Source organism: Oncorhynchus keta, chromosome 13, assembly GCF_023373465.1.
Source record: "Oncorhynchus keta strain PuntledgeMale-10-30-2019 chromosome 13, Oket_V2, whole genome shotgun sequence".
Lineage (NCBI taxonomy): Eukaryota > Metazoa > Chordata > Actinopteri > Salmoniformes > Salmonidae > Oncorhynchus > Oncorhynchus keta.
In genome coordinates, this window is record NC_068433.1 from 31075880 (window position 1) to 31101414 (window position 25535).

Here is a 25535-nt window from a genome sequence, read left to right on the forward strand (position 1 = left end):
GATCGATGTTAGCTGGGGGGGAGTGGTGGTGACGATTGCTTTACTACATCAGTGTCTGCTTCATTGAATGAGGTTTAACAGAAAAGTCGCGTCTGTTTTGGTCCCAAAAATAATTTAAAACACTACGCAAACGTTTAACTGTATATAAGAAGCACATTTGCACTAAACTGCAGTTTAACGGTGAGTGCGGGGTTGCATTTTACTTGAGACAAAAACGATAGGCGACCGGCAGTTTATGTTGCTATTTAGCTGATGTTAGCTTGCGAAGTAGCTAGCTAGCTATATCCTTGTTAAGTAGCTAGCATCGTTTTTCGCTTAATTGGTTACTAATGCATTGCTTATACAATGTGCATGCCAAACTGTAAAATAGTTTTGATAGTTTAAAGTTAGTTAAACTTCGGTCCTGTTGAAGCAAGCTAAACATGTTTCATCGCTATCCCATGAACGTTAGCTAGTTATCAGCTGCTAACGTTAGCTGCAAACGACAGCTATCAACTGCATAGTTAACTAGCATCCTTGCCAGCGCCTGTGAGCAACATTGAATACGTTATGACATATCATTCACTTTTCTGCATCGTCAATAATTATCTTTTGTTTCCAGTTCACAGGTTTCTTAAATAAAGTGCAGCCTGCTAGCTCGCAGCTGAATGTTACAATTAATGACTACCAAAATGAATGGCGTTCGCAAGGCACAGGATGTAAATGCATCAATGCACGCTATGTTGAAATTTAGAAGCGTTGAGCTGCTTACAATAATTGGGCTAACCGGAAAGTAATGTACTAGTTTTATGCCCTAATGAGTTGCAGAAACCAACGTGGTTACAGTCATGCTTGCAGAATTCTATGCACTTGCTTTGCATGTTGTATATTTGCTTATTATTGTAGTGTCCTACCTACTGAAAAACATTGGAGGTGCATCATGTGACATTTGTCTCTAATTTCTCCACCTTACTCATTCCCCAGGCGACGAGCTGGCGCAGGTCGTGGGGTGCCCGTGGACCATGAGGGACAGTGGAAGCAGCCTAGCACAGAACCGTTGGCAGGGGCAGCTGGGCCTAGCTGTGGGCCAGGAGGACAGTGGGGATGGAGGTGGTGGTATAGCAATCTCCGGGGGTCACCTGGAGATGGACCCCACCTCAACCCACCAGATTCCCAGCCCCATGCCCCTAAAGCTGGGCCAGAAGGAAAGGGTGGCCTGGGAGGCCGAGGAGATGGAGGGGGAAAACGATGAGGAAGATTTTGAAGATGAGGGCTGGGATGATGATGAGGAAGGACAGATGGCTGAGGAGGAAGGAGAGGAGGCTGAGGTCGTATGGGAGGTCCCACACATGGTCCCCACCACATCCCTACAAGAGCAGAATCATCATCACCAGCTGCAATCACCACTGGATGACCATGACAACAACCAGGCCGAACCTGAAGCCAGGGACTTTTCCAGTGTCCCTATCCAGTCCAGGCTCAACGGGCTCAGGCAGAGCAGGCTGAGGCGCTGGAGGAAGCTCCACTCTCATGAAGGTCTACGGCTCCGTCTCACTCAGCATTGGAAGACCTGGCGTCACCGGGCACAGTGGGTGGGCACCCTGGGGCACAGGAGGGCTAGGAGTTGGCGTCGGTATAGTTTCTATTCCAACCGCCAGAGGACGGGAGTGGACCCGGTTCTGAGCAGCCCACTGTCAGATGACGAGCGGCTCGGTGGGTCTGAAAGAGGTGAGATGATCCCATGGAAGGTGTATCTGACAAACTGAAGACTCTGTGTTCTAAAGGGCTGTTGATATGATCAAAACAACTGCGAGTGTACACTCAAGTCTCTATTTTTTGCTGGCAAACAGAATTCTTATTTAATATACCGACTGTTGGCAAAATTGGAACGCTTGTGTTGGCACTGGGCTAATATGTTTCAATGACTGACTATGCATCTCAAAAGGTATCACCATTTTTATATAAACTATACTATAATTATCTCACTATTCACTTACTAGACCTTTGTCGTCCCTGCAGATAACCGGTTGAATGGTTACTCAGGAGACTACCAGTCCAGTCAGATGGGTGGTCTGGTGGAGAGTGGAAGGGAACCAGAGGCCTCATCGTACTCCATTGTCAGAGAGAAACCTGTGGAGGCCACTCTCACTGAGGAACACATGAGCTGTGTGCATGGTAAACTGAAACATACTATTTTGCTTCGGAAAATGACCTTTTCTAGTTTAAATTATGTAATTAAGTAACTCAGGGATTTCCTGCTATTGAAATAATTGGGCAGGGGGCCTCCCGAGTGGTGCAGTGGTGTAAGGCAGTGCTAGAGGCGTCACTACAGACCTTGGTTTGATCCCGGGCTGTCACAACCGTCCGTGATCGGGAGACTCATAGGGCGGCTCACAATTGGCCCAACGTTGTTAGAGTAGGGTTTGGCCGGGGGGGGCTTTACATGTTTCATCGTGCTTTAGCGACTCCTTGTTCTGTGCGCCTTCGCCTCCCGAGCCCATTGGGAAGTTGCAGCGACGAGATTGAAATTGCTACATTGTATAGAATTGACCTCAATGGGTCTAATGATGAACTTAGCCTTAAGATGCTTTTGGGAAACGGGGCCCAGTTCAAGTAAGAAATTAAGCTTGTTCTTTTCTCAAATCATTGTGCTGGGGTATGAAGTAGTTGAGGTAATATGTACATGTTAGTATGGTTTAGCTTTACACATCTGCTACCAACAGGATATGAATATAGGACTGACCTTGGCTGCTCAAGGTCACAGAATCCTCTACAGTCAGTGTGATTCCATATTACTCTCCCAACATTCTGTATTGTTTCCCGTTGTCTCAGGGATCCTGGATGACTCCCTCCAGAAGTACGGCAGTCTGATCCCCATCCACGCTGACGACGTGGTGGAGAAATTAAAAGACATCTTCAACGACAACTTCTCACAGCCTCACAGGTCTGAGACGTGTACACACACACATATGTATATATGTGTGTATATATATATATATATATATGTGTGTGTTCACGTTCACACACACAGGCAGATGTGCGAACACGCACAGACATGCAAAGCAATACACGCTCAGGTGCACATTCTCACACAGTGCCCACACATACAGTACAAACACAGATGAATCATAATGTCTTGTAGAGAGCAACACCAACACAGCCTAATATTTATACAATCTGATATCCCTGATGTCTGCCTAATGTGAGGTTCCGTTTTAAATGTGAGGTTCCTTTTAAATCTTTGCAAAGGCCAGGTGGAATGTAAAACCAAGTCTATCTGTCCTGGAGAGTAGTTCCTTCTAGCTTCTACGCAGCACTCTAATTTCAGACATAGAATTAGAATCATTCTAATTGCCGGAGTGAATTGGAACAAAAGGGAATGGAAACCACCCACATGATCAAACCACCCACATGTTATTAGTATCACCCACATGTTATTAGTATCACCCAGGTTCTGAGTATGTTCATGGAAATGAGTCTTTGAGTCTCACAAATGTTACAAATTGAAGATCGTGATGTAAACCATCTGTGATGGAAACCCCTGTTCATCACCAGGGCTTGGGAACCAAAGGGAAGAGAACTGAATGAAACTAGTATGGACAAGTTGGACTCTCCAATAAGAAAAGCTTGTTTTTGCTATGTTGTGCCCTAATGAATATGACCCGGCTGTTGCCCCATGTAAAGTTTTAACGAGAAACAAATGTTTATGGTTCAAGTAATCCTTGACTAATAGTTCCATCTGATATTTCCCAAAAAGACAAGGTGGTATTATGCAGAAAGGCTTTTGTAAAAGTTCCATAAAGCTCATCTCATGTTTTCATTTCCAACAGGAAAGTAGCGGTCCAACACCTAATCCAGTCCTACCAGAGGTCGTCCGGCACGGCCATGGTGCGAGGGTTCCGTGTCAACTACAAGCGTCATGTCCTCACCATGGATGACTTAAGCACGTTGTATGGACAGAATTGGCTCAATGACCAAGTGGGTGGGACCCTTTACTAACACTTTTGTAGTTTGTCAAATGAACGTCTATGTAAGCGTGTATTTTTTTAATGGGCTTGTGATGTTACAATTGTACATCTTTATATACCATGTCAGCCTTGTTTTTTAACTCCATTCATATGACTCCCCTCACTCATAGGCGCAGTGTATTCTAGAAATTACCTAAATATTTTTTAATCAGCACTTTCAGTGAGCGATGAACTCGAGTGGCACCAACTGATAAACAAACCTGAAAGTGTTTATTTTTTATTTTTATATACACTAAGTTGACTGTGCCTTTAAACGGCTTGTAAAATTCCATAAAATTATGTCATGGCTTTAGAAGCTTCTGATAAGCTAATTGACATAATTTGAGTCAATTGGAGGTGTACCTGTGGATGTATTTCAAGGCCTACCTTCAAACTTGATGCCTCTTTGCTTGACATCCATGGAAAAATCAAAAGAAATCAGCCAAGACCTCAGAAAATAAGTTGTGGACCTCCACAAGTCTGGTTCTTCCTTGGGAGTAATTTCCAAACTCCTGAAGGTACCATGTGTACTATTGTTTATACAGATAAACAAGTGTAAACACCATGAGACCAGGCAGCCGTCATCCCGCTCAAGAAGGAGACTCATTCTGTCTCCAAGAAATGAACGTACTTTGAATGTGTCCTATATAGACATAACGTCAAATGCTGCTCAGCCACTGCTCCAAAACCGCCATAAAAAGCCAGACTACGGTTTGAAACTGCACATGGGGACATGGACTGTGTGTGTATGTATGTGGGTGCGGCAGGTAGCCTAGTGGTTAGAGCGTTGGACGAGTGACCAAAAGGTTGCAAGATCGAATCTCCAAACTGACCGGGTAAAATTCTGTCGTTCTGCCCCTGAACAAGGTACTGTTCCTAGGCTGTCATTGAAGATAAGAATTTGTTCTTAACTGACTTGCCTGGTTAAATAAAGGTAAAATAATTAAACAATTAATGTTCTGACTTAAATGGCTGTCTCGCAATGATCAACAACCAAATTGACAGAGCTTTGAGAATTTAAAGAATAATTGGCAAATATCTAAATAAATAAAAAATACTATTCTTCCACTTTGACACTAGAGTATTTTATGTAGATTACAAAAAGTTAAATCCATTTGAATCCCAGTTTGTAGCAACAAAGGGTATAATTACTTTCTGAGGGCACTGTAAAATGCCTGTGCCTAGATGTCCTTTTTATCTCCTGTACTTAGTTTTTTGTTTATGCATGCATCCATGTGTATATATATCTAATGTATTATAGATGACGCCGAAGGAAATGTTTGACCATTTTGTAATCTGTATTATGTATAGTCAATTATTGTATTATTGTGGAGCCACACTAATACATTTTTCACATGCTGTAAGGCCACATACATGCTCGGGTCTTGGATTCTAACTTGATATTTGCTCATGTAAAATGGTGGCGGAGAAGAAGGCAGAGGTTTTATGTGCCCCATCCGATTGTTTTTGCATTTGCTTTGTTTGTAACTTATTTCTTTACTTTGTACATAATGTTGCCGCTACTGTCTCTTATGACTGAAAATAACTTCTGGACATCAGGACTGCGATTACTCACCACGGACGTGCATAATCCTGTTTTCCCTTTTAAAGAGTCTGACGAGCCCGACGTGAACGATATACGGCTTTATCGGGAATAGGCCCAGATTTGCGTGAAGTGGAGGCAGAGATGAAGGGGCCGGAAGGCGGGCTGCCTTCTGAGAATTTGTGGGTGATTGAATAAACCACCAATTCCTTCATTCTGCTAGCAAACGTCCAATCTTTGGACAATAAAATAGATGATATACGCTGAAGATTAAACTACCAACTACCAGTTCAAAACTGTAATATATTATGCTTCACGGAGTCATGGCTGAACGACGACACTCAACATACAGGTGGCTGGTTATACGTTGCAGCGTCGTCTGGTAAGACAAGGCAGCGAACTATTCATTTTTTGTAACTAACAGCTAGTGCACGATATCTAAGGAAGTCTCGAGCTATTGCTCGTCTGAGGTAGAGTGTCCCATAAGTTTTAGACCACACCATCTACCTAGAGAATTCTAATCTGTATTTTTCATAGCTGTTTACATACCTCAGTCAGAGGCTGGCACTAAGACCGCATTGAATGAGATGTATTACGCCATAAGAAAACGCTCACGCAGAGTTGGCACTCCAAGTAGCCAGGGACTTTAATGCAGGGAAACTTAAATCCGTTTTACTACATTTCTACCAGCATTTTAAATGTGCAACCAGAGGGGAAAAAAACTCTGGGCCACCTTTACTCCACACACAGAGATGCATACAAAGCTCTCCCTCGCCCTCCATTTGGAAAATCTGAGCCCCTTATCACTTTTGCCTTATGGCAAGTTGCCACATTATCCTCAAATAGGCATTGTTCGTCAAACTGTTCCTGGATTGTTGGGAGAAGTTGCTCTCAGAGGATGTGTTTGTACCATTCTTTATTCGTGGCTGTGTTCTTTGGCAAAATTGTGAGTGAGCCCAGTCCCTTGGCTGAGAAGCAACCCCATACATTAATGGTCTCTGGATGCTTTACTGTTGGCATTGACACAGGACTGATGGTAGCGCTCACCTTGTCTTCTCCGGACAAGCTTTTTTCCTGATGCCCCAAACAATCGAAAAGGGAATTCATCAGAGAAAATGACTTTACCCCAGTCCTCAGCAGTCTAATCGCTGTACCTTCTGCAGAATATCAGTCTGTCCCTGATTGTTTTCCTGGAGAGAAGTGTCTTCTTTGCTGCCCTTCTTGACACCAGGCCATCCTCCAAAAGTATTTGCCTCACTGTGCGTGCAGATCCACTCACACCTGCCTGCTGCCATTCCTGAGCAAGCTCTGTACTGGTGGTGCCCCGATCCCGCAGCTGAATCAACTTTAGGAGATGGTCCTGGCGCTTGCTGAACTTTCTTGGGCGCCCTGAAGCCGCCTTCACAACAATTGAACCGCTCTCCTTGAAGTTCTTGATGATCCGATAAATGGTTGATTTAGGTGCAATCTTAATGGCAGCAATATCCTTGCCTGTGAAGCACTTTTTGTGCAAAGCAATGATGACAGCACGTATTTCCTTGCAGGAAACCATGGTTGACAGAGGAAGAACAATGATTCCAAGCACCACCCTTCTTTTGAAGCTTCCAGTCTGTTATTCGAACTCAATCAGCATGACAGAGTGATCTCCAGCTTTGTCCTCGTCCACACTCACACCTGTGTTAAACGAGAGAATCACTGACATGATGTCAGCTGGTCCTTTTTGTGGTAGGGATGAAATGCAGTGGAAATGTTTTGGGGGATTCAGTTGATTTGCATGGAGAGAGAGACTTAGCAATTAATTGCTATTCATCTGATCACTCTTCATAACATTCTGGAGTATATGCAAATTTCCATCATACAAACTGAGGCAGCAGAATTTGTAAATGTATATTTGTGTCATTCTCAACTTTTAGCCACAACTGTATATAGTCTCGCTAATGTTATTTTACTGCTGCTCTAATTACTTTTATTTCTTATTCTGATCTGTATTTTTTTTACATACTGCATTGTTGGTTAGAGGCTCATAAGTAAGCGTTTCACTGTAAGGTTGTATTCGGCGCATGTGACTAAGATTTAGATTTGTAACCAGAATTTCTGCATACATTTAGCATTTTCTGCATTGAAATATTGCACGACTTACCCACAAATACAATGTTGCATATGTCTAGTTAAGATTGAGCCCTGTATGCAAATATATGTTACTTTTGAACAGATTAAAAGCAGGGCATTGTTTATTCAATGTCTCTTCTTTAGGTCATGAACATGTATGGTGACCTTGTGATGGACTCGGTGTCCGAGAAGGTAGGAATAATTTTAAATGTATAATACAACATACTTCCACTATATACTACTTCAACAAAATCCATAATATTTGTCTTGAATACAGTACAGTGGCAAGAAAAAGTATGAACCCTTTGGAATTACCTGTGTTTCTGCAGAAATGTCTTATATAACTTGATCTGATCTTCATCTAAGTCACAACAATAGACACAGTCTGCTTAAACTAATAACACAAACAATTATATGTTTTCATGTCTTTATTGAACACTGTGTAAACATTCAAAGTGAAGGGGGGGGGGAGTGTGAACCCTTAGATTTAATAACCGGTTCACCCTCCTTTTGGCAGCAGTAACCTCAACCAAATTTTTTTCTGTAGTTGCTGATCAGACCTGCACAACGGTCATGAGGAATTTTGGACCATTCCTCTGAACAAAACTGTTCCAGTTCAGCAATTGTCTTGATGTCTGTTCAGAACTGCCCTCTTGAGGTCATGCCACAGCATCTCAATCGGGTTGAGGTCAGGACTCTGACTGGGCCACTCCAGAAGGCATATTTTCTTCTGTTGAAGCCATTCTGTTGTAGATTTACTTCTGTGTTTTCGGTCGTTGTCCTTTTGCATCACCCAACTTCTGTTGGGCTTCAATTGGCAGATATCCTAACATTCCCCTACAAAATGTCTTGATAAACTTGGGAATTCATTTTTCCGTCGACGATAACAAGCTGTCCAGGTCCTGAGGCAGCAAAGCAGCCCCAAACCATGACGCTCCCTCCAACGTGCTTTATAGTTGGGATGGGGTTTTGATGTTGGTATGCTCTGCCTTTTTTTTCTCCACACATAGTGTTGTGTGTTCCTTCCAAACAACTCAACTGTAGTTTCATCTGTCCACAGAATATTTTGCCAGTTGCGCTGTGGAACATCCAGGTGCTCTTTTACGAACTTCAGACGTGCAGCAATGTTTTTTTTTGGACAGCAGTGGCTTCTTCCGTGGTGTCCTCCCATGAAAATTATTCTAGTTTTTAATGTTTTACATATCGTAGACTCGTTAGATGTTGGCATGTTCCAGATATTTCTGTAAGTCTTTAGCTGACACTAGGATTCTACTTAACCTCATTGAGCATTCTGCGCTGTTGCAGTCATCTTTGCAGGACAGCAACTCCTAGGGATAGTAGCAACAGTGCTACTGATGTTCATCAATCCACAGTTTCAGATACTTTTGTAACCCTTTCCAGCTTTATGCAAGTCAACAAGTGGTAATCTTAGGTCTTCTGAGATATTTTGATCAAAACATGGTTCACATCTGGCAATGCTTCTTGTGAATAGCAAACTCAAATTTTGTGATGTTTTTTTTTGTTATAGGGCAGGGCAGCTCTAACCAACATCTCCAATCTCGTCTCATTGATTAAACTCCAGGTTAGCTGACTCCTGACTCCAATTAGTTTTTGGAGAAGTCATTAGCCGAGGGGTTCACATACTTTTTCTAACCTACACTGAATGTTTTAATTTATGTATTCAATATACAAATATTCAATTTGTATGTTGTTACTTTAAGCACACTGTTTGTCTATTGTTGTGACTTAGATGATCAAATGTTATGACCAATTTATGCAGAATACCAGGTAATTCCAAAGGGTTCACATACTTTTTCTTGCTACTATATATTCAGTGAAGGAGAACATCTGTAGCATCTGATGTCTTTTTTTTCTCCTTCTCTCTCAGGTTCACTTCTTCAACAGTTTCTTCTACGACAAGTTGAGGACGAAAGGCTACGATGGAGTCAAACGATGGACAAAGAATGTAAGCAACCATAAAGATATTTGTTATCAAATAGTTTTTTTTTGTTGCGTTGTCCTCAATATACCCGCTTTGCATTATCCTTTCTCAATCAAGCAATAGTGTTGTCAGTTTATTTGCATTCTAACTAAATATGCAACAAATTGTGAACCAATTGACATTTGTGCACCTGTCAAGAATACAATGAGGGGGGGAAATCTGTTACGCATAGAGACCTGGGCCTTAAACCACCAACGCCTGAACATGTTCCTACCTCTTCCCTCCCAGGTGGACATCTTCAAGAAGGATCTCCTCCTGATCCCTATCCACCTGGAGGTCCACTGGTCCCTGGTCAGCGTAGACATCCCCCGTAGGGCAATCACCTACTTCGACTCCCAACGCACTCTCAACCGACGCTGCCCAAAGGTGAGACAGCCATCTTTCAAATGCATATTTAACCTTAATTTAACCCGGTAGTCCAGTTACGGTCAGAACACTTCTTTCCCAAGTGAGACCTGACCATGGGTCACGCAGATAAATTTTGCTTGCTAAAATCTGAGTGAACGTTCTGTTTTGTGCCATACCTTTTTTCTTCTCTGACATGTAACCTCTGTTAAAAAAAAAAATAATAATAATAATAATAATATTTAAAAAATGTCCCTTTTTCAGGACCCTGTCTTTCAAAGACAATTTGTAAAAATCGAAATAACTTCACAGATCTTCATTGTAAAGCGTTTAAACATGGTTTCCCATGCTTGTTCAATGAACCATAAACAGTTAACGACCGTTCCACAGGTGCATGTTCATTAAGACAACTAACAGCATACAGACGGTAGGCAATTAAGGTCACAGTTATGAAAACTTAGGACACTATAAAGAGGCCTTTCTACTGACTGAAAAACACCAAAAGAAAGATGCCCTGCGCATCTGTGTGTGCCTTAGGCATGCTGCAAGGAGGCATGAGGACTGCAGATGTGTCCAGGGCAATAAATTGCGATGTCCATACTGTGAGACGCCTAAGACAGCGAGACAGGACGGACAGCTGATCGTCCTCGCAGTGGCAGACCACGTGTAACAACACCTGCACAGGATCAGTACATCCAAACATCACACCTGCGGGACAGGTACAGGATGGCAACCACTTCTGGCCGAGTTACACCAGGAATGCACAATCCCTCCATCAGTGCTCAGACTGTCCGCAATAGGCTGAGAGAGGCTGGACTGAGGGCTTGTAGGCCTGTTGTAAGGCAGGTCCTCACTAGACATCACCGGCAAGAACGTCGCCTTTGTGCACAAACACACCGTCGCTGGACCAGACAGGACTGGCAAAAAGTGCTCTTCACTGACGTCGCAGTTTTGCCTCACCGGGGGTGATGGTCTGATTCGTATTTATCATCGACGGAATGAGCGTTACACAGAGGCCTGTACTCTGGAGCGCGATCGATTTGGGAGGTGGAGGGTCCGTCATGGTCTGGGGCGGTGTGTCACAGCATCATTGGACTGAGCTTGTTGTCATTGCAGTCAATGTCAACACTGTGCGTTTACAAGAAAGACATCCTCCTCCCTCATGTGGTACCCTTCCTGCAGGCTCATCCTGACATGACCCTCCAGCATGACAATGCCACCACGCACATAACGAGCAATATGGTTGATTTCCTGCAAGACAGGAATGTCAGTGTTCTGCCATGGCCGGCGAAGAGCCCGGATCACAATCCCATTGAGCACGTCTGGGACCTGTTGGATCGGAGAGTGAGGACTAGGGAAATTGCAGGTGCCTTGGTGGATGAGTGGGGTAACATCTCACAGCAAGAACTGGCAAATCTGCTGCTGTTGTCCATAAGGAGGAGATGCACTGCAGTACTTAATGCAGGCCACACCAGATACTGACTGTTACTTTTGATTTTGACCCCCCTTTGTTCAGGGACATGCTATTTCATTTCTGTGAGTCACATGTCTGTGGAACTTACAACTCAACTTACAACTCTCAGTTGTTGAATCTTGTTATATTCATACAAGTATTTACACATGTTAAGTTTGCTGAAAATAAATGCAATTGACAGTGAGGATGTTTCTTTTTTTTCTGAGTTTATTTGGGATGTTGTGGCATCTTGATTTCTATTTGTTACAGCACCTGATTTGTTTAATCTTGTTCAGAGTGGTCTGTTTGGGTGTTTATTTGGTCGTCTTTGAAATTAAGCGAAATTCGCTCTTTTGTTTTCCACCTCCTCAGCATATTGCAAAGTATCTGCAGGCGGAGGCTGTCAAGAAAGACCAGAGAGATTTCCTTACAGGGTGGAAAGGCTATTTCAAAATGGTGAGTCGGTTTGTCTTCAGTTCTGATTCGTAGTGTAACAACAATTGCTTCACATGAATTAACAACCAATGTTATTTGTTTGACATTGGTGATGGTATTTTCTGAGTGCATTTACTGTTTGTGTTTCAGAATGTGGGCCGTCAGAACAATGACAGTGACTGTGGGGCGTTTGTTCTTCAGGTAGGTCCAAGTCCTGATTTTAGAATCAGAGAGCCATGGTCCATAGCTGTTCTTGTACTACACACTTGTGTGCTGAATTCTAAATCAAGCCAAGTCCTTACTCCCAAGACCTTGTCACTCGTTTAGATTTAGGATTGGATAGCTTTAATATTGTAACTGCTTAACATTGCCCTCTGAATGGGGATGTAGAGCAATTTGGTGCTAGAGGGCCTGGATGTTGCTTTCGGGGCCTTTGTGTCCAACACTAGGGGTAAGCATGATTTCTAACCTGTCGGTGTTCCTTCCAGTACTGCAAGACTCTAGCCCTGGGTCAGCCGTTCAGCTTCGGCCAGCAGGACATGCCCAAACTGAGGAGACTCATGTACAAAGAACTCTGTCACTGCAAGCTCTCGCTGTGACACCACGCCCTTTGAGGATTTTTAAAAATGAAGTGGGGGATTCTGAGGAAGCGAGGGATGGTTATAATGACCTATTCTAAACTAGCTAGTGACTGAAAGAAAGGAAACAACTTTTCAAAGGAATCATTTTTGTCCTCTTGACGACATTGATATCCAGAGACTTTACAACTACAAGTGGACTTTTTATCTTTTCGACCCCTGTTATCTGTCCCCTCTTTTTTTTTTTTTTCTTCTCCCATGGCCCTAGTTTTAATTTAATTTTGAGGTTTGTTACCTTGTGATTGACAGAGGCCAAGTCTTCGATTATATCCCAAAAGGCACACTATTTCCATATGTAGTGCACTACTTTTGATCATGGCTCCTGGACAAATGCAGTACACTATATAGGTAATAGGGTTCTATTTCGGATGCAAACCAAGTCTACTTTACTCTGGTGGTGAAATGGACTTATCACCTTACTGGTGCAGGAACCCCCCAAACGGACAGAGAATAACAACCAATCTTCACTTATGTTCTGTTTAAAAAAAATCTTTGTCAGTAAAAAACATGTTGCTATGCTTATTGTACATGGTGTTTTTTGGAGGGCAGTGATGTTTTTTTATTTTGATTTAAAATAATAACAATCTTACTATGTCCTGTTGGAGTCATTGGTTGGACCATGTTGGCTATAAACAACCTTGATTCCCAAATGGCATTCTATGCCCTTTTATAGTACACTACTTTGACCATAAGGTTCTGGTCAAAAATAGTGCACTATATAAGGAATGGGGTGACATTTGGCACGCATTTATGGTATTACATTTTCCCCTCTAACTAAAAGAGACATTGTTGATGGGTTTGTTTTGTTTTTATATTGTTTTTCGAGCAGACGTTTGATGGAACATAATTGATTGTTTTTATACCTTTTTAAAAAAAAAAAAAGCATTTATGGTTGATCAGAATAAACAAGTCCATGGCAAGGAACAGAAATGAAAGTTGAAATTCTTTCATGCTTTGTATAATGTATTTATTAGCTAGTGTGAATAGAGGAAGAGGATGATTTCTCTAGTACTGTGGTGTGGCATCTAGATGTTCTGGGTTGTGTGCGGGTTTGTTTGTCTGTCTGGGTGATCCTATCTAAAAAAGACAAAGCTATTCATGCATACCTAAATGACACTAAATATATTTCAAGATTTTGCTGGAGCAGTGTAATAGCAGCAAAAGTTTGCTTCCTGCTGGTAGTGGCCAAGTGCTAGCTTCTAGTATTTACACATGGATGTGGAAGGTAAGATTGCTCATACTGACTTCTATAGTTCCAGTCATTCTAATTCTAACACAGTGTGGTTTGCTTTTTGAACCAATATTAGAGGGTAAGGTAGAGTGGAGGTTGTCAGTCACATCTTTTTTATGGCGCGAGTTACCAAAGCAGACAATGTTAGTCATTAGGTAAGTTTTATCTCCTTTACTAAAAATAGAGGGTAGTCTAGGTAGGTGGAGATGCTGTAAATGACTCATGTTCTTCCAAAAAAGTTCAGGGTACAAGTACAACGTGTTCATTGCAACACAGCAGGAGATATGTCATCTAATTATTACTGTAATTTGCGAAATTTCTATTTTTAATATGTTCATCTAACTAGGTATGACTGTTAATAAGGACAAATTCTTATTTACAATAATGGCCAAACCCGGATGACGCTGGGCCAATTGTGCCCTGCTCTATGGGACACAGCCTGGATTCTAACCAGGGACTATAGTAACGCCTCTTCCACTGAGATGCAGTGCCTTGACCGCTGCGCCACTCGAGAGCCCAATGGAGTGACGTATAGACTTGCAGGGGGTGGCTCTGGTGATATGTGGTGCTAAATGAGCTGTTCCTGCATCGGTTTCAGAAATCTCATTCTAGAAAGTAGAAGTTTTTAACATGATCACGCTGATCTAATATCAGTGTTCGAGCGCATTCAACGTTGCAAAGGAAATACCCAATGAAAACTGACTTCGAGCGTGCTTTTGCCCAATAGTTACATGCGATGGGAGGGTTATGTATTATATCCCGCCTACTGTAATGTAAATAAACGCGAGTAAGCTGCCAATCACTTTATAATGACGTATGAGTTAGCCAATGATATATCAAAATGGGTGGAGTCAGAGTTGATTGATAAGGCACTGCTGCAATGAAATCTCTCGTTTGCTCAACACGTAGACGTATATATAAGGTTTCTGCCACATTCTCTTCCTTTGTGATAATGTCGGCTGAATATGAAGACAGGTACAGTAAGGAACGCACATTTTTGGAACTGTATAGCGTACAATTCATCAAATTTCAAAGAAAAAATATGTATTATCGTAACGCATACTATTTGATAATGTATTCGACGTTTAAAGTGTTAATGTTGAACCTATTTGACTTGTTAGATATCTGGCTAGCCTGTATGCTAACGTTATATGTAGTTCGGTTACGTTAACTATGTGTAAAGGTCCCTCAACTCGGCCTTTTTTAGGTAACGAGTTACTCGTAATATATAACCAACATCGATCGACAGCATTTTATTTTCTGTTGTGAAAGCGTACGAATTAATATTTATTTATTTATGTTTGGAAAAACGTAGCCAATTTTCAGTACGATATGCTGCGGTGCCGGCTTGTCGGCAAGCACGTGAGTGACGAACTTGATTTGAGCCTAGTTTAGCCTAGGCCTTTCAAGAATAGGCGTAACCGTTGTGGCTTCTTTGTGTTGTAATGTGAATTTAGTGAGCCTCCCTTTTGAAAATACGTCGATATATTTATTAATCGAAAGATCCTGGGCAGGTCCATCAGGATGGCTCGAGCAAACGGCGGGGGGTGGAAATGTCACGCACATGGTCGTAGTTACCGGCGTGACAATGGCAGGCCTTATTGTCCTGCTATTGCTATTTTTTTTGACGTATTTGTCACATCCCAAGTGGATAGGTATCGTGTTTAAAGAATGTTCGCGATTTGTTGACTTAATTTTGATCTGGTTGCCAATTCACTCGGCGTGATCGACATTGGGCCTAGTTTGCTAACTAGCAGGCGAATGCTTAACATGTAGATTACCAGCGCATGTAAACCATAATTCTTTTCAGGATTACTTTCAATTGTAATATTACGTTAAGTCAGTTTTTGAACATCTAGGTAATTTTAAACACGTATTTTACACGTTCGATCGTCGTTTACGCATGCTGCTAGCCGTCACTGGATTTCGGGCCTTGTTAAACGACCATCTTGAAATATCTGAAAAAGAAATGGCCGCCTTTCGACCATGGGCGTTTTTCCGGGAAATGCCTCCCTCCCACTCTACGTGTTCTACTCTACACAATCTCCATTGTGCAATTCGTCTGTAAATTCGTCTGTTTAGCAATACTTACTAAACTGTTACGAAACGGTTAACTGACTTTATTGTAATCCTTTTCTAGTAGAAATTACGTCTCCACCAGAAACAATTTCTCACTTGAACAGTATCGCCTGTCCAGTGTAGCCTATAAGTAACGATATTTGTCTTCAAGCTTAAAGGCAGCTTTACGTTTTAAAATGTGTAGGATTCTTTGCTGTTGTCCCTTGTGGAATTTACTAATGTCATATTTAAAAAAAAAAAAAAAATAATAATAATAATAATAAAAAAAAACATATTTTTCAGACCTCCCAGAGATAATGGCCCTGAGGGCATGGAGCCAGATGGGATCATTGAGGTGAGTAAAATGCTTCACTGTTACAGCTGCTGAATTGGATGAAAATGAAAAGCGATTCAATAGCACCAATTCCAACTTGATGTGTTTTTATCAGCTTAATTCGCTGCTAAAACAGTAGGTTGTCAAGTTGCACTGGATAAGTGTATGGTCATGTTTATATTTTACTTTCTACAGAGCAACTGGAATGAGATCGTGGACAGTTTTGATGAGATGAACTTGGGCGAGAAGCTGCTCAGGGGAATCTATGCCTATGGTTTTGAAAAACCCTCTGCTATCCAGCAGAGGGCTATCCTCCCTTGTATCAAGGGTGAGTATTCAACCAGACTCACACTTCAGATGGTTGCGTCTAAATGTTATTAACCTTATGAGGGAGTTCAACTCTTAAAAAAGCATGAACTTGTCACCTTAAAGACCTTAACATTCACTTAGCTAAGAGAGCTAAAGTCACTACTTCTGCTTTCCTTAAATCCCCCTGTCAACTGGGCAAGGCGGTGTCCTCTAATGGCACTGAGTCTTATATCTGCCAGGGGAAGAGCGAATGAGACCATGTTCATCCCAGTCAACTCTGTTCAGTGGGGAATAGGCTGGTTCATGCTATGGGCACAGATGTAACGGCCAGTCAAATGTAGTGCATTTTTACTTTAATTTACTGAGAATTTAACTCTGAAAAACTTGTAGTGGGTGGTTTGTTATACTTAAATGTGTATGCTTGTTAGCTGACGTGCTAGTAAAAGGCATGTGTTCAAGTCATTGCGAAATAGCTGTGGCGTTAATGGTATAGTAAATGCAAACCGGGGGGGGGGGGTATATAGTATGCCACATTTTTTTATATAAAGAGCTGACTATCTCCCATCCTGCCTGTTCCCAGGTTATGATGTGATTGCACAGGCTCAGTCTGGTACTGGGAAGACTGCCACCTTCGCCATTTCCATTCTGCAGCAGATTGACATGGAGCTGAAGGGCACCCAAGCCCTGGTTCTGGCCCCCACCAGAGAGCTGGCTCAGCAGGTTTGTCCTGGGGGAATGGGGTTGTTACTTGACAGAAATGTAACTAGATTACACCATAAGTAATGTCACACTATTCTAAACTCGTTGCCTCCTGTGTGTGGTAACCTAATGTTCCCTGTCAACTGGGCAAGGCGGTGTTCTCTAGTGGCACTGAATCTTATATCTGCCAGGGGAAGAGAGAATGAGTCCATATTCATCCCAGTCAACTCTGTTCAGTGAGGAATAGGCTGGTTCATGCTATGGGCACAGATCTATAACACCTGTACATTGTAACAGTTTGTATAGTGTATAACAGAAATGTACTGGCCAAACTTGACATGTACCACAAAGGCCAAAGATTTTTCCTTCTAATGGGCTACACATGCTTCACAATACTCCAATGCCAGATTAATTGGGAATTAAATAACCTTGTCACTTAAACTGACATTCTTTCAAACCAATACCAACTGTTATTCTAGTTGCACCTCTGACACAAACATCACCGATCAGAACTCAAAACGATACCCCCTTTATCTAATACTTTTTATTTATTTTTTTCTCTCCTTCCTCAATAGATCCAGAAGGTGATCCTGGCCCTGGGTGACTACATGGGAGCCTCCTGCCATGCCTGTATAGGAGGGACCAATGTCCGTAACGAGGTTACCAAGCTCCAGGCAGAGGCCCCTCACATAGTGGTGGGGACCCCTGGCCGCGTGTTCGATATGTTGAACCGCAAATACCTGGGTACGTGCTGGGCTAGTTGTTGGCCAAACGTTTAATTGACAATCAATGGTTGAAGTTACACTTAGAGTGAGGCTTTAAAATATTTTATTTTGTGTGTGCTCAATTATCAGATGTGGTTTGTACAGTTTGATTTGGTGTTTTATACATTTGAGTGACCAGGTGTGGTTATAGAGCTGTATAGTGATGAAATCCATGCGTGTCAACTGACTCTGGAACCCCCTGAGTGTTCTAGTTCTGCCTGTCAGCGTTCTGTTGGCTGGTGTGTTCTGAACCTCAGGGCTCTGGAACTCGTGATCAGATTCCACACTGGCTGAATACAGCACTCAATGACTCTGCACTTTTTGTTGTGAAGTAGTCGGGGGGAATTAATTTGGGATTTCATCCATCTAATATTGCTAGTGGTGATCTTACCATTAAAGATGGAATTAAACTATTTGTGTATGCATGTTTAATTAGTTCTTGTTGCATCACTACGCCTTCCCTCCATCCAGCCTCCAAGAACATCAAGATGTTTGTGCTGGATGAGGCAGATGAGATGTTGAGTCGAGGGTTCAAGGACCAGATCTACGAGATCTTCCAGAAGCTCCCCACCAGCACGCAGGTACGTCAATCTGAGTAGTGCAGACTTTAGCTTGAGACATTTGACAGATGTGTCTGTCGTTGACATTACTAGAAACATTTGTCATGGTTAATTGCTTAAGGGAAGTATGAACTTGATGCAGTGGCGTTACACTGAAACTGTCCCACTCCCTATAGTATGGGGGGGACCAGAGATAACTCTCCTCCCAGCTTGTGTGCTGTGTCTGGAATGAAGGTCTTTGGTAGAGAATCTAGATTCTGCTCTCCACAGTGACTGGGCTCTCTGTCCCTCCTCACGACTTAATAGCAGTTTACAACTTATTCACTTGCTTCACAGCTGTCAGTTTACAACAAGTCACCACACTCAACCATACCTGTCACTCGTGTGATAGAGGTTGGCATTGCCTCTTCCCTGAGGTTGAACTGTTGTAGACTGTTCGTGGTAATGTTGATTGACTTCAACATGTCTAACCTCTGTGGTTGACCATTGCTCTCTCTAAAACTGCACCCTATTCCCTTTAGTGACTAAAATTAGTGCTCAATTTGGGGAATTGGATGCTACCAGGTAGTAGCTAGTGGAAGTAAGTAATGTATCATCTGTTGTTAATTCTATATAATGGCCTTTAACCTCTAACCCCTCCAGGTGGTGCTGCTGTCTGCCACCATGCCCCAGGATGTGCTGGAGGTCACCAAGAAGTTCATGCGTGAACCCATCCGCATCCTGGTCAAGAAGGAGGAGCTCACCCTGGAGGGTATCCGCCAGTTCTACATCAACGTTGAGAAAGAGGTGAGGGTTGCCCTTAGGCACAGATCTAGGATCAGTTTAAGGTGGGATTGTTATTTATTTAGAAGTAGACCTTAGGTGAGTTTAGAGTAAGGCTTGGTTTGACTTTAATACTTATTTTCGATGATGGCCTAGTAACAGTGGGTTAACTGCGTTCAGGAGTAGAATGACACATTTTTTTATCTTGCCAGCTCTGGGTTTCGGTTACTTTTACTGAACCAAGGGTACAAAAGCCCCACTTAAGTAGCATGTCATCAGCAGCTCATCACAGAACCATGGGCATGGTGTAAACTCCCACGGTCAACATTAAGACTTATCTTGCCAGTAAGGTAAAGACTGTTTTATTAAACTTGTGCTTGTCAACTGATCCCAGAGTCCCCTGGGGCTCCCTGGGGCCTGGGTTGGCCTTCTGTCAGCTGGTTGTTACTGGGCCCCAGGGCTCTGGGGGCATGATCTGACTGTTTCCCTGAAGACACACCCCTCTGTTGGACAAATGCCCTGCAGTGGTTATTGACTCTTGGGCATTAGTTTTGATGATTTATAACTTCTCATGAGACTTGCAGTGATTAAAGGCTAAGTTGGCTTGCAGACTAAGGTAAAAAAGTGAAGATGTGTAACTTGAAAGTGAGAACTTTGGAGAGGGTTCACTCATAATGACCCAGCACATCTTCCCAAACTCCTTAATGTGCATGAATATGTGTTTGCCTAACTGGTGCATCAACGCTATATTCCATTGCTTTGTCATCCCCCAATCTGTTCCTCTGTCTCACCTGTTAGGAGTGGAAGCTGGACACCCTGTGTGACCTTTACGAAACCCTGACCATTACCCAGGCTGTGATCTTCATAAACACCAGGAGGAAGGTGGACTGGCTCACTGAGAAGATGCACGCCAGGGACTTCACAGTCTCTGCTCTGGTAAGAGACAATAAACTTGAATGTCTGTGGCCTTGAACTGCTCTGGGTAAGAGGCTGAGGCTTTAACCTCTTGCTCCTACCTGACACGCAGTCGTCCCATCTAGACATCTGGAGATGCAGATGCGCTACGCTAAATGCTAATAGTACTAGTTAAAACTCAAACGTTCATTAAAATACACATGCAGGGTTTTGAATTAAAGCTACACTCGTTGTGAATCCAGGCAACAAGTCAGATTTTTAAAATGCTTTTCGGCGAAAGCATGAGAAGCTATTATCTGATAGCATGTAACACCTCATAAGACCCGCAGGGGACGTAAACAAGATAATTAGCATAGTCGTCACTACACAAACCGCACAAATAAAATATAAAACATTCATTACCTTTGACCATCTTCTTTGTTGGCACTCCTAGATGTCCCATAAAAATTGATCATGAGGTGATGTATATTCTATATGGGGTACGTCTGGAAATAATGTCCGGGTAAATCTCAACCAAAATATCTGGTCGGAGACCTGAACAAATGGCTTGTCTCTTCTTCGTTTGACCAAGAAACAAAGCCTAGGCAAATGACAAGACTGTTGCCATCGTGTGGAAGCTGTAGGTATTGCAACCTCTGCCCCATTTAATGTGGTTCACCTTTAACAATGGGTTGAAGTGGCAGATGGTTATATTTTTCCATTTTCAGTGATCAGATTTTCCTGCACTTTTCGATGAAACGCACGTTCTTTTAGTCACAGCTGTGATTTAACCAGTTTTATGAACGTCTTGAGTGTTTTCTATCCACACATACTAATCATATGCATATACTATATTCCTGGCATGAGCAGCAGGGCGCTGAAATGTTGTGTGATTTTTAACAGAATGTTCGAACAAGTAGGGGGTAGTAGTAACAGGTTAAAGAAGTTGGATCATTGCATGTATGAACACTTCTCTTGAAGTGAACTTGGGCTACAGCCTTGGTTTGAGAATTTATCTTGTCGTTCTCTGTATGTTCTTACTAGACCTGGTGGTATATTGGCTTTTATTTTTAATCATCCCTGTAACTGAACTATGGCTTTTTGTAGGTCATTGTAAATCATATTTAAATAAACATTTCACTTGCCTAGTGTCAAGTTGACTAAATGCTGCTCTGTCATGAGTCATTTTAGACTCCCTAGGGCTTCGAGTTTCTTGTTCAGTGTTAAAATTCTAAGAATAGTGTCCTAACAACTCTGATCTGATTTTAAATAACATAGCTATGTCAATGTGAGGCTGTCCCATAGAAATGGCACGACACCTTTTTATACATCTATGCTCTGCCCTAATCTCCCCTGTCAACTGGGCAAGGCAGTGTCCTCTAATGGCACTGAGTCTTATATCTGCCAGGGGAAGAGAGAATGAGTCCATATTCATCCCAGTCAACTCTGTTCAGTGAGGAATAGGCTGGTTCATGCTATGGGCACAGTATTTGCATGTTGTGTAGTGGTTTAATGTTACATCAAGCACAACTCCTGTAATCATGCAGTAATATTTTCTTCAATGTCCAAGTCTAGAATCTCATAGCCATAATTGTTGTGGATTCATATCACCTGTATCTACCTGAAGTCTTTCAGCGAAACATAGTAATGGCTTACCATTGACCCTAAACTCCACTTTACTTTTATACTTGTTAGATATAACTATGCTGTAGGAGCTAGGAGCCCAAGCATTTAGCTACACCCACATGCCTATTAAGATGTGTGTTATTTCCTCTTCCAGCATGGAGACATGGACCAGAAGGAGAGAGACCTGATCATGAGGGAGTTCCGCTCAGGCTCCAGTAGAGTTCTTATCACCACTGACCTGCTGGTAGGTCACTTCCTGCAATGACATCGAGCTCAAGAAGTTTCCATGCGATGGTGTCTCTCTGTAATGGTTCCCCACCCACTTCCTGTTAATTTAAGTCCAGAGATAACTCTCCTCCCAGTTTGTGTGCTGTGTCTGGAATGAAGGTCTCTGGTAGAGAATCTAGAATCTGCTCTCCACAGTGACTGGGCTCACAGTCCCTACTCACAACTTATTAGCAGTTTACAACCTTGTGCTGATATAACTTTCTTTCCTTGCTGTTGACTGATTCAAAATAGCAAATATTGCACAATAAATGTTTCCAGTGCTACATATCCCTCTAGTCTAGATGGTATTGCTCAACAGTTTAATTAGTTGGCATGATCCTCCATTTCCGTAGAATAGTTTGGCTTTCTCCGATCTCTATAAAGTACAGTATTTTACAGAGCTTGATTTTCAACCTTTGTACATCAGTATTACTGACTGTTCTATCGTTGGCCACCTGGGCCTATTTGTACTGTGACCTGTGTCCCAAATGCCATCAGTTTGTCTTTAGTCACCTTTTAACCTGGGACTGACTGTCCCCCATCTCTTTCCTTGTCCCCCAGGCCAGAGGTATTGATGTCCAGCAGGTGTCACTGGTCATCAACTATGACCTGCCCACCAACCGGGAGAACTACATCCACAGGTGATACTAATACTATGACTCCCAGCATAAAGTGTTAGACTTATTGTCCTTTGTGGAAATATGTCTGACTTCATGTGGTTGACGTTAAAGCAAATGACATTGATACCAGGTCAGCCATGTGTTTGACATGCTAAACTATGGCTGTATAATGATGAAATCCATGCGTGTCAACTGACTCTGGAACCCCCTGGGTGTTCTAGTTCCGCCTGTCAGCGTTCTGTTGGCTGGCGTGTTCTAAACCTCAGGGCTCTGGAACTCATGATCAGATTCCACACTGGCTGAATACAGCGTTATGTAGTTTGATACTAGTTGGTTGAAATTGCGAATCCTTTCAGTGTTTTCGTCGGGTTTCATTCAATAGTTTCACAAGATTTAAGTAACGAATTGGGGGGGTTAATTGCATGAACCTATAGCTCTTTTCCAGTGGTGCAAAGCACTTAACATTCAATGAAGGGTCATATCGACCTGCCACAGTTGATTTGAACTGCATGTCACCTTAGATGGAACCTAATGTCCAACCTAACCTCTGCTTCCTCTGTCAGGATTGGCCGAGGTGGTCGTTTCGGTCGTAAGGGCGTTGCCATCAACATGGTGACTGAGGAGGACAAGCGTACGCTGCGGGACATCGAGACGTTCTACAACACCACCGTCGAGGAGATGCCAATGAACGTGGCTGACCTCATCTAGTTTTCTACATTCTAGAGGATTTCGTTCAGCCCCAGGTCCCCCCCTCCTATCTCCGTCCCAACCTCCCACTTCATCAAACACTGAACAAAAACGTCCCCCTGCCCCTTTAAATGAGGTTCCTTGGTCCCTACCACCTTTACCTGGGATACAATTAGATTCCTCCCCTGCAATCTGATCCAGTTTCACCATGATTCTGATCCTTGACCTAGTATTCTAACCCAGCTCAATTTCTCTTAACTGTGGGGCGGTCTTTATGGCCCATTCCTTTAGTCTGCGGTTAAGCTTATTTGAGTCCTACCTAACCCCTCCCATTGTCTTTCCAAAGTCAAAAATGTGTTCTGTTTTGATGGGTTTGTTTGTTTTTAAGCTCAACTCCCTGACATGATGGGGGCAATCTCGCTACTCAGACTGAAGTTTAGAATTGATAATGGTTGTTAAAGAAGAACTCTTATAGTTAGAGGCCACATCATTCATTACTATAATGGCTTCTCTGCCCCCTCTCAACCCTGTCCTGACTATCCAAGTTATGGTTATGATATATCCACTCTATCCCCAATGGTGCAATTTAGTGGCATTTGTGTATGGGGGGGTGTGACTTGCTTTTATGCTGACTCTGGCTGTCTGATTCTGCACCATACCCTATAATGCACAGTAGGCAATAGGGTGCCATTTTGGATGCACCGTTCTTACTATTGTAAAGTGTATCATTGATCTACAGTCAGTGGGTGTTTTGAGTTCTTCAGTAAGTGTGCAACAAAACTATACCATGGATTTTTTGGTCTTGGAGATGTTATTACATTACCATTTGCCAGAATACAGATTCTAAAGATGACAATGTGTACTGAAATTGGTATCCAACCCTATTCTCTCTGGGTATTTAAAGGTTCGTTTAAGGGGCTTCAACAAATTAAAAAAAAATGTATAGAAAAAAAGCTGAAAAAAAACATGCAATCATGAATGAGTATGAAATGTTTTCCTCTTGATGTCCGAGCTCTCTGCTGTGCTATTCTCTTGTTTATATTTCTGCTTTATCCTGTATAGTCCCAAGTTGTGAGGTAGCATTATTTTTTGTTTGAAACCTGTTGCTTATTGGTGGGGCTGCATGGGAACTGACTGCTCACTGCAGAATAGGTTATGGAGGGGATTTACAATCCATACCCTGTTTTGAACTGTCACAAGAACCCTGCTGTGGGAGTTTTGAAGGACAGGTTTTTTTTATTTTTTTTTCAAGAGTTATCTGATTTGAAAGGGTGGTGTCACTTTTGTAACCTACCTCACCAAACTGTTGGTCTTTACACGTAAAGGACCAAACTACAAATGATTGAGTATATAGAGATTAATATTATAACATGTTTTTTGTTTTTTTGAACAGCTAAAAAAAATATGGGCTGTCATTGGGTGGGTTGTCAGGGATGTGGGGATTTATTGATTTGTCAGTGCTATTTTTAAAATGTGATTATGAAAATTAACCTTTTTTGAGACAGAGGCCATGTATCAACTTTTCTACATTGGGTTCTGTATAGTATTTATTTTAATGGTCTTAAATAAAAGGTGTTTCTCCTTTTTAACAAGTTAACCATGGTTCAAGTTGCATTCATATCCACTTCCTCACGTTGAGGTCATAACAAACAGCCTTGTTTGGTATATTAAGTTTTACTTTAAAGTGGTGATGGTGGGTTACAATGTGCATTCATATCTAATTTCAGACATTTAGGTTAACCTTAATATCCAAAGCATCCATTTAAAGCAAATACTGAGACCTATCAACTTCTCCCAGATTCAGATTAATTAGTGGGAAGCTTTCCTTCAGTCCAGTATGAAGCTAGTTTTGTGAGCTGGTGCTAATGCTCAATCCTGACTGACTTTGTACTGGACACAAATTATATCAACTAGTTATTCCTACTCAAAGTAGATCATGGGCCTCATTGTCAATCGCTTTAATTGCTAGGCTTTTTGAGTGACTGTGGGTTACAAACAGGTACTTGACATTTTCCACCTTAAGATCCCATTGTGGTTCAAGCGCATTCATATCCACCTTCACATCGGGGCAGTTGAATGATTTATGGACAAGTACACCTAATCAAAGTGAGACTTCCTAAAGAGTAAAGGTATGTAATTGGTGTATGCGAGATGGAAATTTGTCTTGTGCTTTTATCCATGCAACCTGCTTTACACGCACATTTGGTTGGACA

General features: G+C 42.2%; 2 protein-coding genes and 3 non-coding genes across 5 annotated transcripts; all 5 read left to right on the forward strand.

The window, feature by feature from the left end:
• Positions 1–13: 13 nt before the first annotated feature.
• LOC118392185 (sentrin-specific protease 3-like) lies at positions 14–13435 on the forward strand. Its single transcript, XM_035783902.2, has 11 exons — positions 14–180; positions 964–1707; positions 1999–2154; positions 2812–2923; positions 3810–3957; positions 7783–7830; positions 9527–9604; positions 9869–10006; positions 11811–11894; positions 12024–12074; positions 12362–13435. Exons 2-11 carry the CDS (start codon positions 1002–1004, stop codon positions 12470–12472), a joined length of 1632 nt encoding a protein of 543 aa, XP_035639795.1. The 5' UTR covers positions 14–180; positions 964–1001; the 3' UTR covers positions 12473–13435.
• Positions 13436–14609: 1174 nt separating this feature from the next.
• LOC118392186 (eukaryotic initiation factor 4A-I-like) lies at positions 14610–24919 on the forward strand. The gene is made up of 11 exons (XM_035783903.2): positions 14610–14717; positions 16104–16155; positions 16330–16462; positions 17024–17163; positions 17718–17886; positions 18378–18487; positions 19109–19252; positions 20027–20164; positions 21903–21992; positions 22577–22656; positions 23199–24919. The coding sequence occupies exons 1-11, from the start codon at positions 14623–14625 to the stop codon at positions 23341–23343; spliced, it is 1296 nt and encodes a 431-aa protein (XP_035639796.1). The 5' UTR covers positions 14610–14622; the 3' UTR covers positions 23344–24919.
• On the forward strand, positions 18062–18204 carry LOC118392801 (small nucleolar RNA SNORD10). The gene has a single exon (XR_004827444.1). It is a non-coding gene; the product is annotated as a small nucleolar RNA SNORD10 (small nucleolar RNA).
• LOC118392802 (small nucleolar RNA SNORD10) lies at positions 19588–19723 on the forward strand. The gene has a single exon (XR_004827445.1). It is a non-coding gene; the product is annotated as a small nucleolar RNA SNORD10 (small nucleolar RNA).
• LOC118392800 (small nucleolar RNA SNORD10) lies at positions 22800–22942 on the forward strand. Its single transcript, XR_004827443.1, has one exon. It is a non-coding gene; the product is annotated as a small nucleolar RNA SNORD10 (small nucleolar RNA).
• Positions 24920–25535: the final 616 nt, after the last annotated feature.